This window comes from Cheilinus undulatus, linkage group 5, assembly GCF_018320785.1.
Source record: "Cheilinus undulatus linkage group 5, ASM1832078v1, whole genome shotgun sequence".
Classification (NCBI taxonomy): domain Eukaryota; kingdom Metazoa; phylum Chordata; class Actinopteri; order Labriformes; family Labridae; genus Cheilinus; species Cheilinus undulatus.
Genome location: NC_054869.1, coordinates 37,065,077 through 37,083,705, shown reverse-complemented (window position 1 = coordinate 37,083,705; position 18,629 = coordinate 37,065,077). Strand labels below are relative to the sequence as shown.

At 38.4% G+C, this 18,629-nt stretch overlaps 1 protein-coding gene across 1 annotated transcript in view; it reads right to left on the bottom strand.

The window, feature by feature from the left end:
* ipo11 (importin 11) overlaps positions 1-18,629 on the bottom strand; it is a 261,649-nt gene that overhangs the window by 42,477 nt on the left and 200,543 nt on the right. The window contains exons 28-29 of the mRNA XM_041787347.1: positions 10,221-10,316; positions 7,653-7,737 (exon numbers count right to left, since the gene is read on the bottom strand). Of these exons, the coding sequence (XP_041643281.1) occupies positions 7,653-7,737; positions 10,221-10,316 (181 nt within the window). The remainder of the gene's footprint in view (positions 1-7,652; positions 7,738-10,220; positions 10,317-18,629) is intronic.

The window sequence follows — 18,629 nt, the reverse complement described above, 5'->3', positions numbered from 1 at the left end:
ATCTTTTAAAACTGATAATCAACTGAATGCAGCACAAAGATTAGATTTTTAATGTTGATACAATGTGTTGTTTTTTGGAAACAAAGACATTCTGAATTCAGTGCCTGCAACATGTTACAAAAAAGTTGGGGCAGGGGTCCGAAAGTTGTGGAATACTCCAAAAAGAATTAAAAAAAAAAAAAAGACAAGACCTGGAGCATTCCACAGGTGAGCTGATTAACAGGTCACAGGGGATGTTATCGTGATTTGGTATAAAAGCAGCTCTCCTGAAAGGTTCAGTTGCTCAAAACCAACACTGACTGATGTTCTCCACTTTGTGAAAGACTACATGGGAAAATAGTTTCTAAACATGCTCCTCAACATGCAATTACAAGACATTTAGACATTTCACCAACTGCAGTCAATAATATCACCAGAAAAATTCAAAGAATCTGTGGAAACCTCTGCATGTAAGGAGCAAGGCTGGAAACCATCACTGAACACCCTTGACCTTTGATCCCTCAGGGGCATTAAAACACAGCATCACTGAGATGGATAAAACAGCATGTGCTCAGAAACCCTTTCAAAAACCATTGTCAGTTAATGAAGTATGCCACTTTATCTGCAAATGTAAGTTCAGACTCAACCATGCAAAGCCAAAGCCATATATCAACAACATCCAGGAAGTGTTCTACAGCCTGACGGGTCCACATTTCAAATAGTAATTTGTAATAATGGCCATCAAATCCTCTGGGCTAGAGAAGAAAATGACCATCCAGATCATGAACAACAAAGCAGGAAAGGAAGCATCTGTGATGGTGTGGGGGTGTATTAGTGCCCACAGCATGGGTAAATTGCACATTGGTGAAGGTACAATTAATACTGCGAGGTAAGTACAAGTTATGGAGAAGCAAATGCTTCCACCCAGATGAAATCTTTTTCAGGGATGCCCCTGTTTATTTCAGAAAAACAATGCAAAGCCACATTCTTCACAAATAACATTAGCATGGCTTCACAGAAGATGAGTGTGGGTACCAGAAAGGCCTGCATGTAGTCTAGACCTGTCTCCCACTGAAAATGTATGGCACATGATGATGGTCAGAATAGGACAGAAACCATGTACAACTGAGCAACTGAAGATGTGCATCAAGCAAGAATGAGAAATAATTCCATTTTCAATCCTTCAACAATGTCTTCAGTCATTGAATGCTAGCATAGAGCTGTCCCAGTGTTTTCGAATGTGTTTCAGGCAATGAACCCAGAAGGTGTTTTTTATAAAAAAGAAAAAAATGAAGTTTATGAGTGTGAACACTTCACTCTCCAGTATGACTCTGGATATTTTTGTCCAAGGGTGAATCTTTATACTTTTATTTTGCAAAAATGTTGTCTTTATCAATGAAAATGGACTGATTTTTTGTAGGAAGGTTGTTTTGATACATTTTGAAATATTACATTCATTTTTTAAAGGGCCTATAGTTTACTTTATTTCTTTATAGCTTACTAAACTTACTACCCTAGTAAGCCATTTTTAATTCTTTTCATCGACTTCAGTCCCGAGCAAAACTACCAAACATTTTAATCTTTGGGGTTTTTAACCCTTTAAATGCTAGTTTGACTATGAGAGGTCAAACTGACATTTAACTTCTTGCAGTAAGAGGATTTTATAGTTGATGAAAGGTTATTTAAGAGTGACACCATGTATTTCAACTAGCATTTAAAGGGCTAAAATCTTGAAAATAAATGGATATTTGGTAGTTTTGTAGCTCACTGAAAGATTGGAAAATGTTAATCTGTTATATATTTATAGCAGTTGCCTGTGAATGGTTTATCAGGGAGTTAAGTTTTAGATCGGACACTACAAAAACCTAAACAGACATGAAAAACAATTTTGAAACTAGTTTTTGACATATCCTGAAAAAAAGCCAGCCACATTACATTTATTCTTAAACTAACTCATTTTCTGAGATTTTTTTTCCCATACAAATAAAAGAAAACAATCATGGCTTCTTCTAGTAAAACTGGCATTTAAAGGGTTAAAATTCCCAAAAGGTTCAAATATTTTGTAGTTTTGGTCAGGAGTGAAGTTGATGAAAAAATATTGCTCCAAAAAAATTGGTGAAAAAAAATAATTTTATATAATTTTGTAAAAGATGTTTTTCACAGTGTACATGTTTGTCCATGAATACCTTACTAGAGTAATTCATTTGAATGGTAATGGCAGGATATTTATGATTTATTTGTGCTCAACTTTTAGTAGAATATGGTTTGAAAAGGAATTAATCAACTGTACATATTTTACTCAACATCCAGCTTTTCAGAAATTGGCGTTCGTACATGTATATTCACATGGCTGTATTTGCTTTCTGTATTTCATGTATAAGAGCTTTGAACCTCTCTGTCAGTATCTGTGTAAAGTTGTGTGTCAAACTTCACTCACTATTCTCTTCAGAGCAAAGTTTTGGGCCCTGTGTCTTGTGAGAAAAGACACAATAGAAAATAACTACCAGTGTAGAAAGAGTTGAAGAGGTTCAATAGGACAAAGAAGGGAAAACACACCCAGTACAAGAATGCTAATAAAGACCTACACCTGGAGCTGTAAACTATTGACCGAGTGGCTTGGGAAATATTGGAGTACAAGACGTGAGGATCAAGGTAATTTATCCTTTTATCCTGAATGCAAGATTATTCATATTTTATGCAAGATTGAAGGTGCCCGCAAGTAACTAGCAAATTTTAATTCAAGAAGACAAAACAGCACAATCATACAAATATCCCCTGCAGGCAGAGAGGCTGAGATGAGAGTGCTTCATAAAGGGAGGCTTCACAAGAAAGTGAATTAAAGAAAGATTAGAACAAAAGAGAAAGAGAAGGAATGGGGGGAAAAATGAGGTAAAAAAGGGAACATAGTGAGTCTGTGTGTTACATTATAATGTAAAGCTGTGTCTTAACCGCTTCTTTATTGGTAGTATGTATGCCTCGATTGATCAGCTACTGATTGTTATTGGCCTATTTTCATCAAAAATATATGATTGGTAACCTTGCAAAGCAGACTGATACGCCCGTTCCATGTTTCTCACTGGCGAATCCATCTTGCAAAGCTCCCATCCGAACCGTTTGGGCCTGGTCAGAAAGTGACAGGTCCAATCAGCAATGAGAGGCAGTGCTTTCGGTCATGGTGGAGTCGTGACATAAGCAAGCAGCAACAAGAGGCCGGTGCAGATATGGTGGAAGAGATTAGCGTGGATGCTGCTAAAGTGTACGTTTCATCAGAATTTGATGACATTTCTTCATTTCAAGAAGAACAAAGAGCAGCACTGAGTTGTTTTTCTTTTCAACAATGACAAATGTTGTGTACAGTTGCCATTGTTCGCGTGAAGTCAAGGTTAAGTTAAGTCATACTTTATTAATCCCTGAAGGGAAATTCACAGTTTACACTCTATTGTTATACATGCTACACACACATAGGCTGAATTACAGGCAAATACACATGCACAAACAGGATCCCCCATGGATATGCACTAATGGAGAGATGTCAGAGTGATGGCCTTGCTGATCTCGTTGAAGCACTGCCGTGAGCTGTTGCTCAAGGGGACTTCGACAGTGCTCAGGAAGTGGCCTGGTACCTCTCCAGCTACCAGACCAAAGTCCAGATATGGTCTGAACAGGACTTGAACCGGCGACCCTCAGATTCCCAGCCCAAGTCCTTCCAGACTGAGCTACTGCTGCCCCAGTTCATTTGTTCAATGGATTTACTCCTCGGAACCGACTACATCACGTGTTTTGTTGCTCTGATTGGTGCATGAAACAAATCTATCTGGTGTGTCAGGTTATTTGATTGGTAGACTGAATGAATACTTCTCACTGATCACCAGTGGTAATGTTGTTGTGTCTGAGGCTAACAGAAGCACTGAATGTGCAGTGTAGCACCTACTGCCTTGTTTATTACATCACTACCACAATTTATTAATCGGTGTCAATTAAACTGCTAAAAAACTCTGGGAAATTGCTGGCGGACATCACTTTTGATGACCCTTGTTTTCAACCGAAATATTTACTTTGTTGCTTTTCCTGAATGTATGAGTTAATCAGTACCTTCTGAGACATAAAGGGTTCTTGAAATGGGTTATTGGAGCCACAGAGCAAGTCTGACATGAAAGTAAGAAAACAAAATACAGGTGGTGGCTAATGAAGAAAAACATACTTTCTGATACTATCAGTAGGGACGGACACCAAGCTTGGTTCTGTAAGGACACAGTTCCGCAGTTTTCAAAACCCAAAAATCAATAATGTATGAGCTTATCGATGCTGTGAGTGAGTCTCGTGGTCCTCAAATCCTCCAGAGTTGTTTGTAAGTCCTGATAATTCTAAAAAAATATATTTAAATGTTTGATTTGTGGGATAGAAGCTAGACAGCTAGGTGAAATACAGTGACATTATGATGCGTATCAGGTTGGTTTGGTACCATGACTGTTAGGCCAAGGTAAATAAAACGTCATCATGATGTGTTGAAATTAGGGGTACTGCAATTGCTTGACAACTGATCGTCATTTGCCAACTTCTCAAAAATATGTGATTGAAATTTCAGAAATAATTCTTGGAGTTACTGACCCAATCACATGGTTAATACCAGGTCCTGCAGCTGAGAGAAGCACTGTGTGTGCTGTATAGTAGGCCATTTAGTGGGTATCAGGCACATCAGCCTTTAGTTGAAAAAATATTAATCGCAAAATAAAAAGTCAAAGGTTTTTCACAGTGCATCAGTTCATCTCAATGATCCAATATTGATTGAGCTTTAGCTCAAACAATTCCAATGTTATTGCTTCACCTTTCCCACTCATTGAAGCTTCTCAATGAAAGTTGACATTTCACGTCCCAAGTGTCAGCTTTCATACTGAGGCCTTCTGTCCTTTTGATTGAAATTGGCTTAATAAAAGTTACATGTACTAGTAGATTCAGCACAAAATTTCATCTTCTATTGATTGATTCATCACAGCTGTCTGTCCTCTGTCTGGAGTCAGGCAATAATGCAAAAACAAACTCCTCTGTCTCTTATCAGCTATTTTAGGTAGCATACACACTTATTTATACACAAACATGCTTTTATATGCAGGCATTCCAAGCAAAGAGCCAAAGTGAAGTCAACAAATGTGAGAAAAAAAAAAAGGTTCAGGTCTCTGTCCTCATTAACTTTCTCTGCAAACTGTCTTACATGGGCACTCCCTATACACACAAACATGCAGCTATGCACACACACACCCACACACATTAAGCAGCAGAGAGAGGTGCGACTTAAAGTCTGCTCTCCTCTATTCCCTGGAGCCAGAAGTCAGGGTCTGGGCTGAGGTGATAAGTGCACTGGGATATGGCCCAGAAATAAACACAGACAGAAAGTCACAGAATGTCACACTAGAGCATAAACATAAATGTAGTCAAGCACCAACAAAATTAAATTTGTGTATAAGTTCCATTGGCCCTACATCATAAATAACAAACATTTTCACATTGTAAAGCAATGTTAAAGTGTTTGAGCCCTCACAGCGTGACAGAGCAGAGCAGAGGAATCCATCCTCATACAGGATGCATGCTCATGCATTTATGCATCACCGTACCATTAAACTGCTTTACACCACCTAGGGACCAGTTAAAGGTACTCAACAGCTTCCATTCTTAGCTAAAGTGACTCCATGCATGCCAACTATGACACATACGTGCATACCAAGAATGCACTCAGAGGGGTGGATGTGTTTTGGTGCGTGACAAGATTTGGCAGTTGGTGGAGCTGAAAAGGTCTCTGTATTGGTTTGTGCTAAAAGTTGCATTTAAATCTGTGTAAACTGGAGTGACACAATTTCTCATGGCTTCGAACTGGGCCTGGCTCCGGTAAACCTGACACACTAGAGAGAGACTGTTCCATATTTCCATTGCATGGATGTATTTAACATTCATCTAGGAAACCTCACTTACAAAGTGTTTGGGAAAGGCAGAGCTTTAAAAAATTCTCAGAAGGTGATTGGGCGAATGTTCTGTTACATTCATAATGGGACAATCAAAGCAACAACACAAAATTATGTAGTGGGCATGCGCAGCTCTAGTTAGTAACGTGAGCTTGGCAGCCAGGTGCTGTCGTAGTTTACAAACAGCGGAGCTTGTTGGTGGATAAAATTTATGCTTAGACTGGTCAGGAAAGTGCAGTGTCTTCTCTGCCAAGAAAGGCCGTCAATGTGGTTCTTTGCTCCTCTTGTAATAATGACATGCTGTCCAGACGTGATTAAAAAAACTGCTGCCAAAGCTACATCTGAGCTCATTGCTCCACCAGTGGCCAAATGATAGACTGGCTTACAGTTTAAGTAAACCCCACCTATAACTGTCCAAATTCATAATGAAGCAAGTCAGGAGTAAGCTAAAAACGCTTTTCAAGCATGAAAAGCTTTCAGTGTCGTTCTTCGATCTTTATTGAGAAGAGAAATGTGGCCCACCAACAGCAGCCTTTCTACCAGCTTCCAGTACAACTAAACCCCAACTGTAGCTACTGCCTCATTCTCCTCATATGCTGCTGATTGGTCAGGTCCATTTCCAATGGATCTGACAGTGGACAGGCACAGAATCTGGCCAATCCATCTCAAAAATGCTAAAAAGTATTTTTATTTTGTCTTTATCAATTTGACAAGTCATAAACAAGCTACATTTAAATACTCTAAGTCTGATTGGTTGGTTCGCTCATAAAAAATGCATATACACCGGCCTGGTTCATCAGTGATGGATGTGAAACTGAATTAATGTCAAAGTTGTGTTAATATGAAGCTTCAGATCAGCTGTTTACCCATACTGCAAGGTTTAATTTACTTCTTTTTACTGTAGGTATCGATGTACCCCAGCTGTCCTACTTAATCTAGCTTGATTTTTACCTCAGATGAACTTTTTTTTTTATTGTGACAAATACCCAGTACAACTCTAAACTTTCATGTAAGCCTTACAAACTGTTGTAGCATTGGATACATTCATTATATGAAGCGTTCATGGAAATAACTTCGGTATTTAACCAAATAAAATCATGTTAATTTATAAATGCTACTTTATCTAAACTGTGATGGAAACACAAAATATTTTGGGGTTTAATGTACTGAACCATAACAAACAATACTCAATCAAACTGGACCACCTGGTGGAAATGAAGCTTTAATGAATCTGGACCTTAGACTACTGCTGTAACACGTGTTGAAGTCTGGCAGTAAGTCACCAGTAAAAACCTTTTAAAGTCCCCTAATTATTTTTTTCTAAGATTTATGGTTGGGATTTTATGTCTCTGTCCAGATAGGGCAGTGGATAGAGGGGACAACTGGAGAGAGAAATTGGGGAATGAAAAAGAGGAAAGGAGACACAGGCTGTCATTGAACCTGAACTGTCCACTTTAAGGACAAAAGCCTAATCATGCCAGACGGCATAATCGTGTATAATTAGTGTCAGCGTAACATAAAGTGCACCTCAGGGAAGAGGAGCCAGCTTTTCTGATTAGAGGATGAGAAAAAAAAAAAGACACGGGAGCACAACAAAGTACTACATTACTGCGGCTATTTGTGTAAAATCTAAATGAGAATGGAGCCACGGGGGTAAAAGGCTTTGAAAATGTTGCTCTTTACTTGTTGTGTAGAAGCATTCGTGTGTGTTTGACTGACCAGCTTCTTCCTCTTGTCCTGCTCGGTTGGTGGCTCCTCATCATCACTCAGCTTGGGCTCCTCAAAATGGCTCATCAGCATGCAGCTGCAAACACAATAATATTCAACTCAATATTAATAACCACACATAAACCTGTGCAGTAGGAGGCAATTTCAGAAGAGGAAGCACGCGCACACACAGACACACAAAAAAGGCTGAACCCTGTGGCACTGCGGAGCAAAGCCTTTCCTGCTATTCATATTAGTTCATCTGCATACTGAGAGAATTAAAGGCGAAAAGCTTTGTGCTCAGTCCGAAGTCCGTGTGCGGTCCTTGGTTTGTCCTTTTTCAGACTCACTGTGGGTGGATTTAGGGTGATGAAGTTTTTATTTTAAAATTTGTGACTTTTTGGTGTAGCGTTTGATAAGTCATTTTCAAAACTTTAAATCAAACACTATATGAACTTAAAAAAATGACTTCTGAACTAACATACAGTAATAAATTGTTTGAAAATACTGTTCTGGATCATTCTCATTGATCTTATATCGATGTTTTCAGCTGCAGCAGCAGATGCTCTAAGAGGAAAACACATCAAACAACAAACAGACACATTTAGCTGCTAGATGTTGAACATAGTGGAGCATTTGGCAGCAAAGAGCCACATATTTCCCCCAGGAGTCAGTGACCAGAAGCAGAGCAAAGAGAGAGCCAATGATAAAACTCATCAGATGGACACAAACAGGGCTCAGAAAGAAGCTAGGTGTTGCTCTTTAAAACTGTCTATCTAATTAGATACTTTTAATACTTTCTGGTTTTTGAATGACATTATTTCTGTTTTGATTGATATTGTTGAAAAGGACTTAAACTTGAAAAAAAAAAAACAGATCTGAATTCATTATGTAAACTGAGGCTGACGGCAGCAGAAGAAAGAGCACTGCCTTGATTTCACAAATAACTGGAAACCTATCTATACAGTTTAGACAGAGTGGAGTTGTCTGAATGCAAGTTTGTAGATTCAAAAGTAGAAATTACCAAACATTGGCTGCAAACAATTTGTAATATTGCTGCTGTGGTATCAAAACAGCTAAGGATTCATCTCATTTTACTTTGATCATATCTAATAGTACTTTCACACATACCTGAGACTCCTTAAATCTTCCCAAACTGCCAAAAGTTCAGTGAACTTCAGATGCAAATGCAAAAGAAAGTAATAATTATAATAATTTTCTACCTCCTAATTTATCCATACTTAATTCCAGTCAGCCTCCAAACAAAATGTAAATGTTAAGTCAGGAGCCTATATAGGAACCAAGCGGGGAACTTTTAAGAAGGTATATCATAGCACTTAAACCCCAGTGCTAAATCATAAATATATATTTCCTTCTTCTTTTTTTCTTATTGTGTACAGGTATCATTATTGGTTGATTTTTGCTAGGATTAAATCGAAGTTTAATTGTCGTGTATAGGAACGACCCTAACATATATCTAGCACTTGCTACACAGACATATATTCATATTTACCATCATCTAACAGTATCTATATCCATATATATGTTATTATACATACTGTTGGCTTTATTGCTATTTTGAAAAAAATAAAATCAGAATGAGATCTTCAATTCAACACTTTTGGAACTGTAACAACTATTTTTGTTAAGATTGTATTAACCAAATCAATCTACATTTTTTGAGCCTACTTCTTCAAAGCAGTCAAAAATATACTGAAATGACTTCCTTAAGTTGTAGTTGAGGAACAAGTTAATAAAGCAGAATAAATTACAGGTCTCAGGTAAATTTGCTTGCTAGTTTTTGTTGCTTGTTACTGAAATTATCCATGGCAGTAAGGACTTTTTCAAACTTGACACTTCCATGTGTATAACTGTAAACCCACTTATGATTTACTGTTTTCATGAAGTCTATCTTCATTCCTAAGCAGGCCTTTAACAACAGCTACTGTTGTCTGTCTCATTTGATTGCACTTGCAAAGCAAGAATTAAACTGATGAGACACAAGTTCTCATAAAAAGATGATGATGGTGAGCATTTCTGACAGCAGTGAAAATGTGTCTGCATGTAGGTTAACATCTTCTGAGAAATGAGCTCCATGATACAGAGACAGAAGGGTGGAGGGAAAAGTAATGGGGCAGAGGAGATTCACAGCCAAAAGGGGGCTGTGGTTAGCGTCTCCCTTCATAGTGACCGAGTGTTTTCTGGGCCATTTCACAGGCCCATTATTTTCAGAGAGAAATGTGTTCTGTCCGACACTCCCACTCAGCCTCCTCCAGCACACTGTCGTGATCACGGAGTAAGGGATTGCTTTAATATCAGGAATTATAAAAACTTTCTTCAGAGGTTTTTTTTTTGATAAATTCTGACTCTAACAGCACATCTGCAGTGTCACTGCTCCAAGAGCTTTCCAAACAAATATTTTAGCTGTCTTCATTCATCAAACATGAGCTTCATCAAAATTATAAACTCCTGAAACTCAACACAAGAAACACAATACTTTTTTTAAGCTTTTGAGTTTCAGTTTTTACTTTTTGTGTTACTTTTAAAAAAATGAAAATAAAAAATAGTGTGCATACTTACTCTTTGAAGGTGCCTGTTTCAGGATCTTCTGTCATTACATCGTGCAAAGCTTCAACGCAGATGTTGATGATGCCACAAAATTTGTCCTGGATCACACTAAAAGAAACAGAGGACAAAAGCTTATTATTCATGAGATAATTAATTCAACAGCTGTGTGTTTGTGGGTTTGAATGGGAGAGAGGGATATGGGGAAATGGGTATTTGTCCAAAGTACCAATTGGTCATGGAGAGCAGCACAGGGAGCATCAGGTCAGGTCAAAGCCTGGCAGCACTGAAGTGATAAATTGGCCCTTAAAAATCATATGGCCATACAGGAAACAGTTTTTATATCATCCATCAATTCCCATCACAGCACACATTCATAGATTGTTATATATTTTTGTATCACTATAACTACCCTTTTGGCCTTTGGAAACAACACATTTCCAAACATGTCAGCAAACAGAGTCAAAAAGGAGAAAGACAAGGTCATTCAAACAACTAAACTACTGTGTTGGTAAAAACAAAAGAACATTCTTAAAGTGTTCCTATTGTACAAATATTTAATTCCTTTGACTGATTGTATATCTTACACTACTTTGTGGTTTTTAACAATCATTATTCAACATCCAGGACAATGTAGTGCGCTCTAAGGAAAGTCTTGGCGCACCCTTGGAAGTTCTACATCCATACTGTATGCCATTACAACTACACAACAATTAAAGAGGCTTTAGCATGTGTCAAAGAGGCTATTTCTGTATGTGTCTAAATATGGTGTGGTGTGAGATCTTAGGCGTTCCTTGGGCAATAAAGTTTGAAAACCAGTCACCTAAGAAATGTACGAATGCAACAATGTACTAGGTTCAAGGCTCTATAAATATAAAGTGTGAAGAATCCATGACATAGATATATTTCACATTCATCTGCGAAAGCTCCTATAAAAAGCATTTCAGAAGGGCAGGACTTTTTAAAAAAATCCTCAGAAGGTGATTGGAGGAACATTCTGTCTGTTACATTCATGAAGAGCCAATCAGAGCACAAGACAAAATGAAGTTGTACACAAGCGTCTCTTGAGCCGACAGGCTACAGCTGCCATAGATTGTTAATGGGTGTGGCTTCTTAGTGAATATAACTGATGCCAAGGCCAGTCAGGAGACATGCAAAAACATCTTCTATGCCAAGACAAGCTTTCAGTGTGGCTTTATGCGCTAAGAAATGTGGTCTAGTTGCGATTAAACTGATGCTTTCCTCCAGCTACACCTGAGCTAATAGCTACAGTCACAGCAGCCATGGGATACACCGGCATACCCCAACAGTAAAGACTGAAAACTTATGCCAAAGCAGACCGGGAGAAGAGCAAAAACACCTCCTCTGTCATGAAAAGCTTTCAGCGTTACTCCCTGTCATTGTTTTAATAAAGAAATGTTGTCCAGTCCAAAACTGTCACTGTGGCGAAGTCACAAGCATTCACACAACAACTAACCCTTTCCCCCTTTAACTCTTAAACTCTTGCTGAAGCAGGTCGGCAGATGAGCCAAATATCTTTCACATCATTAAAAGCTTTTGTGGTTGTTTTTATTCTTTATAACATATTGAAACATGGTCTAGTTCTAGTAAAACTGATGCTATACAACAGCTACATCTGAGCTAATCCCTGCACTGGAGGCAGTCATTGCAAACGGCTTCAGGTACAACTAAATCCCATCTACATCTACCCCCTTTTTCTCCTCAAATGATGCTGACTGGTTGGAACCGTGCTTGGTTCGGCACAAACGTTGTAGATCGGACCTTTTATAGATGGACTTACATGATGACCAACATGGAGTCTAGCAAACCCATCTGCTTTGCAAGATTATCTATGTAGATGTTGTGAAAAAAACATCCTGTTGGGTTTGAGGTAATCCTCATACTGGTGTTTTTGTATGCATTACAAATTCAATGGAGATTTAAAACCAATATGATATAAATAGTTTATCTTGATACACCCTAAAAATACCTCAATATTAATCTTAGACCTTATGAAGTACTACTTTAAAATGAGCAATCAGAGTCAGAACAAGTACTTAATTCATCCTGGGAGGGAAATTTGGTCATTACAGATGCTCTTAGAAGGAATATAGCAGTGAGGAAAAAATAGCAAATCACATAGAAATAAAGCAAGCAACAAAATAATAAATTACATTTGAAGATGATGGAACATCTCAAATTAAATTCAATGATTTTGAATATTTTAAAAATTTGAACATCAACATCTTTTGATAAAAACTCAAACTTTAATCACTTTTAATCTTCAAATTTCATTAACACATGGAAATAAATTTGGGATTGATCAGACAGAATCTCTTGTGAAAGTTGATTACAGTACGAATTTTCTAAATCACAGGGAAATCTTAGTTCAAAAGTCAAACCAAAACAGCAGACCTCCTGTTGGGTTTTCACCATGATAATAGAATTTTTCACAGATCGGAAATGATACATTTGTGTACAAATTTTCATGCCTGAAGGTGAATCCAGTATTTGAAGGAGGTGCTGTAGAGCTATTTTGCCATGCCATTTCCCAAAGGCAAGACAACAAATACCTTTCTCCTACTCCTTACACTTGACATGCAAAGTTTGATGAGTTTTGGGGCATGGTAAAACACCCAAATATGTGATTGCTGAGACAATAATTTTGCATTCCTGCTGTCAGTGCTCAGGTCCTTTTGAAGAATTGAGTTCAAAAGGTGGAGCACATCTCAGCAAATACAGCTAAGTATCAGCATAAGAAACACAGATAATTGAAGATGAAAAAAAATGTAGATAAAAAGCGCAGTATCGAACAGTAGAGGTTTGCCCAGAATGAAAATTATCCAGGTTAGTTTCAGAACCATAACTGATTTGGAAAAAAAATAACTTAAATTATTTCATGGTCTTAATGCACTATGGCTCTTAAGTCTTTCAGAGATGGAGCTTTTAAAAGCATAGGGCTAGCTGGATTGCCGTTTCAAGAATGGAGGCATGAAAAGGCTACCCACCAAGCTTGGAGACCCATAGAAGTCATTGATGAATTATTCGAATCATTTCTTGAAAGTACTGGAAAAGGAGTGAGTTTTTCAGTTCTCAATAGGAATAAAAAGCAGTGAGGGAAGAGGACACAAAGACACAAGGAGTATGCAGTTGTGTGTGGCTATGTGTGTGGGTACTGATGCATCAAAGGCTCTGTCAGTTCAAGTACTGGGCTAGGTGGACCCCAGGCAATGCTGCAGAAAGTTCACTGAGCATGAAGTCTGGCAAAAAATGGAGAATCAGCGCATGACAGACACAAACTCAGCCGGTTTATATAGACCTATCTTTTACTTCAATGCCACTGAGGCGTGTGCTCACACTGTTTATAATGCCATCAGGATAGGAAGGATGTGAAGCTGTGCTACAGGAATAGAGTACACATGCAGCCAGTATATGACCTTGCACCACAATCCTTTTTCCTAACTGACATGAGGAGAAACTATCCAGCTGAGATCCCATATACAATGACTATGTGAGTTAAGCCTTAGTATAGAAGAAGTTAGAGATGTATAAAAGTGCATTTAAAGTACATATTTTGATGGATTTACAAGAAAATGAAAACTTTTCCAGATGTATTTGAATAACTTGGAAGTGCAAAACACATACACAAACATCTCCGCCCCAAAATTTTCTTATAATGGTCTCAAATTGGTATGCAGAGCACCGACTGGATGCAGATAAATTATCAAAGGTATTTTATCACATATTTAAACATGTCGGTCCTTCCATCCAGCCCAACACCTCTACAGTGATTACTTTCTAATAGCTGACTAATGCTACAGCTCTGTGCCTGCCATTCAAATCAATGAGAGCAGAAACATGATCTGAAAGCTGAAGTGCTTTGAGCAAAGACAAACAAGTCACAGCAATAAAGCCCTCATCTAAACTAACCGTCCCGGTGTCGTGCTCACTCCATTAACAAAGGGAGGCTGCAGGGAGGTGAGGAGTAACAAGAGCACAAAAAATGAAATGTGAATTTCTGCCCCCAGCATGTCAATCTGACAGAGAGCTACATTTTTCAGCAATCATTTTTCCTCTTGAGTGGCATTTATAAATAAAAAGTGATGCCAAAATCTCTCCTTTGAAAAGCGGTGCCAAACAGGAAAAAAAAAAAAAAAAAAAAAAAAAGAAAGCCTTTCTTTTTTCTGGATATATCTTTTTTCAAAGGTGATATTAGATTTATTCCAGTTGAGCTTGTTGCAAATGGATTTTAAATAAGCAGCACTGATTGCATTTGATGCTGCACAGCATCATTGATTTTGGATCATTAGAGTAGACCCTTAATAGCCCAAGTGCTTTGGTGGTAATCAGTACTAAGGGCATGACTAACACTGAGTGAAAGAGGTGAAAAACTTCCTCCATACTGCTTCAACCTTTCCCCCCACAAACCGAGTCCAAAGTTAAGTGCAAATTAACTGAAAGGGACGCCTGATGCATCAGTTGAACACAGGTCTCTACCAATATTGGCGCTACTGAAAACCATCAGTCACCAGTGTAATGAACAGATATGAGCGGCTAATGTTGGTATCCAGCACAATTACAAGCACATGTATGATGTATACTAAACATGGCAACAAGGTTTTTATAGTTTACTAAAACTAAATAACTAAAACTAAAATGTGAAAATCATTTTAGTTAACTAAAACTAAATAAAAACTAAGCTTTATCAAAAAAATGAAAACTAACTAAAACTGTATAGTATGATGACAAAACTAACTAGAATAACATAAAAAGAGAGAAAAAATATATTTAAGTTTAGTCTTTGACATAGAAGAACAATATGGCGGTTAGCATTCAAGCTAGCAGTAATAAATGATCATAATTTGGTTAAAATGAATATAAAGATGTTCAATATTGCGTTTACTGGTGTGGATTTAATCATTAAAGTCCCCAAAAAACACACAAGTTCCAGGCTTGCTGAAAATGCTGCTGCACAGGATTCAAAAGCATCATTAGCATAAATGGGAAAACACAGCGGGTAGCTTCAGGAGGAAAAACAAGTAAGAGGCAACAATTTATGGTTCAAAAGTTATTTAACTTTTTATAAACTGTGTCACTTCTCGTCTTGTAGCACAGCGCCAGTCTGAAAGGTGTTTTAACAATCACATTCGGAGAAGAACTGTCACGCAGCCTCCATTCTTTGCAGCTGCAGCGGGTCCCTTTGTTGTTCTTCACTGCCGCTGCACTAAAAACAGAAGCCTGTTCATAAAGTGGCAGCAGAGAAGAATTTATTTCCAGTTTACAGCACTAACAGTTAGCATGGCTAAATGAAGCAAACTATACAGTTAAACCAACGGTATCAGATATGCATAAACCCGTGTACTCGCCGATACCTGCATTTTAAGCAGTATCGGACGAATTTCCGATACTGGTATCAGTATCGGAACAACCCTAATAAAAACTAAACTAAACTAAGAAACCAGCAGTTAAAACTAAAGTAAAAACTGAAATTGAACACAGAAAGTGAAAATGAAACAAAAATAAAAACAATTGAAAATCCCAAACTTTTATAACCTTGCATGCCAACAATCGAGATATTATTTTAATGTTAAACAAACACACCACCAGGGGGCTCTCAACCAAAACAACAACATAACGAGAAGAGACAGCACTGCCTAGCTGTGATCATCTCCACTGTTTACTGTCCACAGTACTGTCCGCAGTCCCAGAATGCGTATGTGCGTTGGTAGCAGATGATCCTGGAATTTTCTTTTTAAGTGCATTTCTCCTTCATTTTGATTCATTTATGAAAGAAAACAAAATGTCAGTTTTCTGATTAGTAAATATGCTTTATTAGGTGACGTTTTTTGTTGAACAGAATCCTTGGTTCAAAACAAGAAGTAGTACTGGGAAGGAGGCCATGGAGGTGGGCAGAGCAGGTCTCAATGCACTGGAAATGCCAATGTGGGAGGCTTCACGGTCCAGAACTGAGTTTGGGAGATTGAACTTGCAATTTATGGCAGTTCAATCAAGTGTGTCATCCCTTAATGCCAGGACTGAAGAAAGGCTTGGTCTGTTTGTTCAGATTCAAGGAGGATAAGGAGTTACATCAGGCTCATAATCACTGCTCTGGCAGCTCAAACATATAGGGATAGAAAGGTAGAGCAGACAGATGAACTCTATTTTGTAGCTAGTTTGATTGTTGAGAATTGCAGCTTTCTTGTAAATGTTCATGATTTTGTTGATTTCAACAGGCATGGCCGCAGCATCCTAGAACAGATAATATTGCTTAATTATTCCATGATTACAAAACATAACTGATTTGCTTAGTGAGGGGGAGAATACTGACCACTTGCTATGTCATCATGGAAAACTCATATGGAAAAAATATGAGCAATCATATCAGCCTGACATGACTGCATGTCTGACTCAGACTTTTCAGATACAGTTAATATAGTGGACAACCTAAAGATGACACTTCCAAACGCACAATAATAGGACACAGCAGGGAAAACCTTTGACTTGACATTTACCTTGCTTCAGGAAGTCCCTATTTGGCATACGGACAGCGGCAGTGCTGCTCCTAAGTTTGGCATCAGGCCAGATTGGTTTGCTGCTTACAGCTTCATGTGTTGCCTACTTAGCTACATGCAACTGTACACATGACCTCTCTTCTCAGCTGAAGTAGTAACTTCATGTACAATTAAAGAGTAAAGGTGGTTTTACTTTGGAGATCCAGGCTTGGATCTGAGTACACTTGACCCCAAAGTCCAGTCCATTTGATCAGTATAAACAGAAGTCAGGCACTGTGTCCAATTTTCTTTGATAAAGGGGTCCTGGGCATGATTCATGTAAACATGGGCATGGTCTGTGGGAGATTAGAACGCAACTGTGCCCAGGTAAAAGAAGTCATCAGCGTGTGAAGTTGTGGAGGAGATTCTAAACATGTTCGAAACCATATGTACTGTATCCGTGCAGCACATGCCTACTTCATCCTCTGAGCTGAAAGGTAAATGGAGAAGTAGGAACAGCAAAGAGGGTACTAATTCACCTTTTAAAACTCATAAAAGCGCCTACAGTAGTCGCCAGATGGACTTCACTGGCTGAAAAGAATACAAACAAATTCTGATGAGAGTGGTCACCATGTCTGCCTCTTTTTCTTCTTCTTCTTCTTCTTAAAGGATTTGCCAATCAAGTTAGCATATTGCCATTTATAGGACTTTGTAAATACGCAATTGTAATCGAGCACAGAAGGATGTTACTAAAGTGAAAACCAGAAGGGGGGAGGGGGTAATGGCAGTACAAAGCAGTCATGTCTAGTATGAAAATATTCATACACACAAGCAAAACCGTGTGGTCAACGCAAACGTTACTGGCGTTGGATTTAAAAGTGATATATCAGCAACTGCTGATACTGATTACAACAAATAGCATCAACTTTATCGTGACTTAGGTTAACCCACCTGCTGTTCATAGGTCACTCCAATGTCCCAGCACGTACTTCACGCAGGGATGGCATAGCCACTTCCAAGACCTCCCTCTCACAGCAGAGCATCTGGTATGTGCGGGACAGGGTTATGCAGGATAGTTCCCCTTAAACACCATCTATATTTGCTTCCTGGCAACAGATAGACTCCCTGGTGGTTGGCATTGCGGAGCAGTGGCCACACATACACCAAGTCGTGTGGCTGACTCTCTCCCGTTCTGAAGCCTGAAGAACAGCCGCCTCCTCCGTGACAAAAACAGGCTTTTCCTCCCTCCTCTTTTTCACCACTGGCTCAAAAGCATAAGCGATTGGGTTTGATGGGAATTCATCCAAACAACTCTCGGCTTCGTCCTCTGACATTTTTATGTGAAATAAACCGCGTGTAAGTGAACTAGAACTAGTAGTACCACCACTACTATTACTACCGCTAGTACTTCTTATTGGCAGTAGCAGGAGGCAACCAATCCGGTGACGTAGGCGATGCCGTAAAGACAAAGATGGCGGCGAGCACACACACAAACCATGTCGTATATGAATATTAAAAACAGATTTTCTCTGAAACGGCTGACTTTTCAAACTAAATTTTTTTTGAGTGTGTGTCATAATAATCCCCACATCGCTATGGGGTGGTTCATTTTGTTGTTTCATGTCCTCTTTAAAGATTCGATTTTAGATAGAAGAGCATAAAAGCAAGATATTAAATGAGAATATAAAATTCACGTAACACTTGGAGACTGCTTTATATCACTGTATTTTGGCCTAGTTGTCAAGAAACAGATGCTCTTAGTAAAAGTTAGAAAACACATTTTTTTCCGCTTGCTTTACATGACTCAAAGAATTCTAAAACTACACAGCAAAAACTGAATTGTTTTATTCTCAGTGTTCAATATTTCTGATTTTATTTTTTTACTCGTGATGTGCATTTTTAACTCCATTTTGAGCCATAGAATGGACTTCAG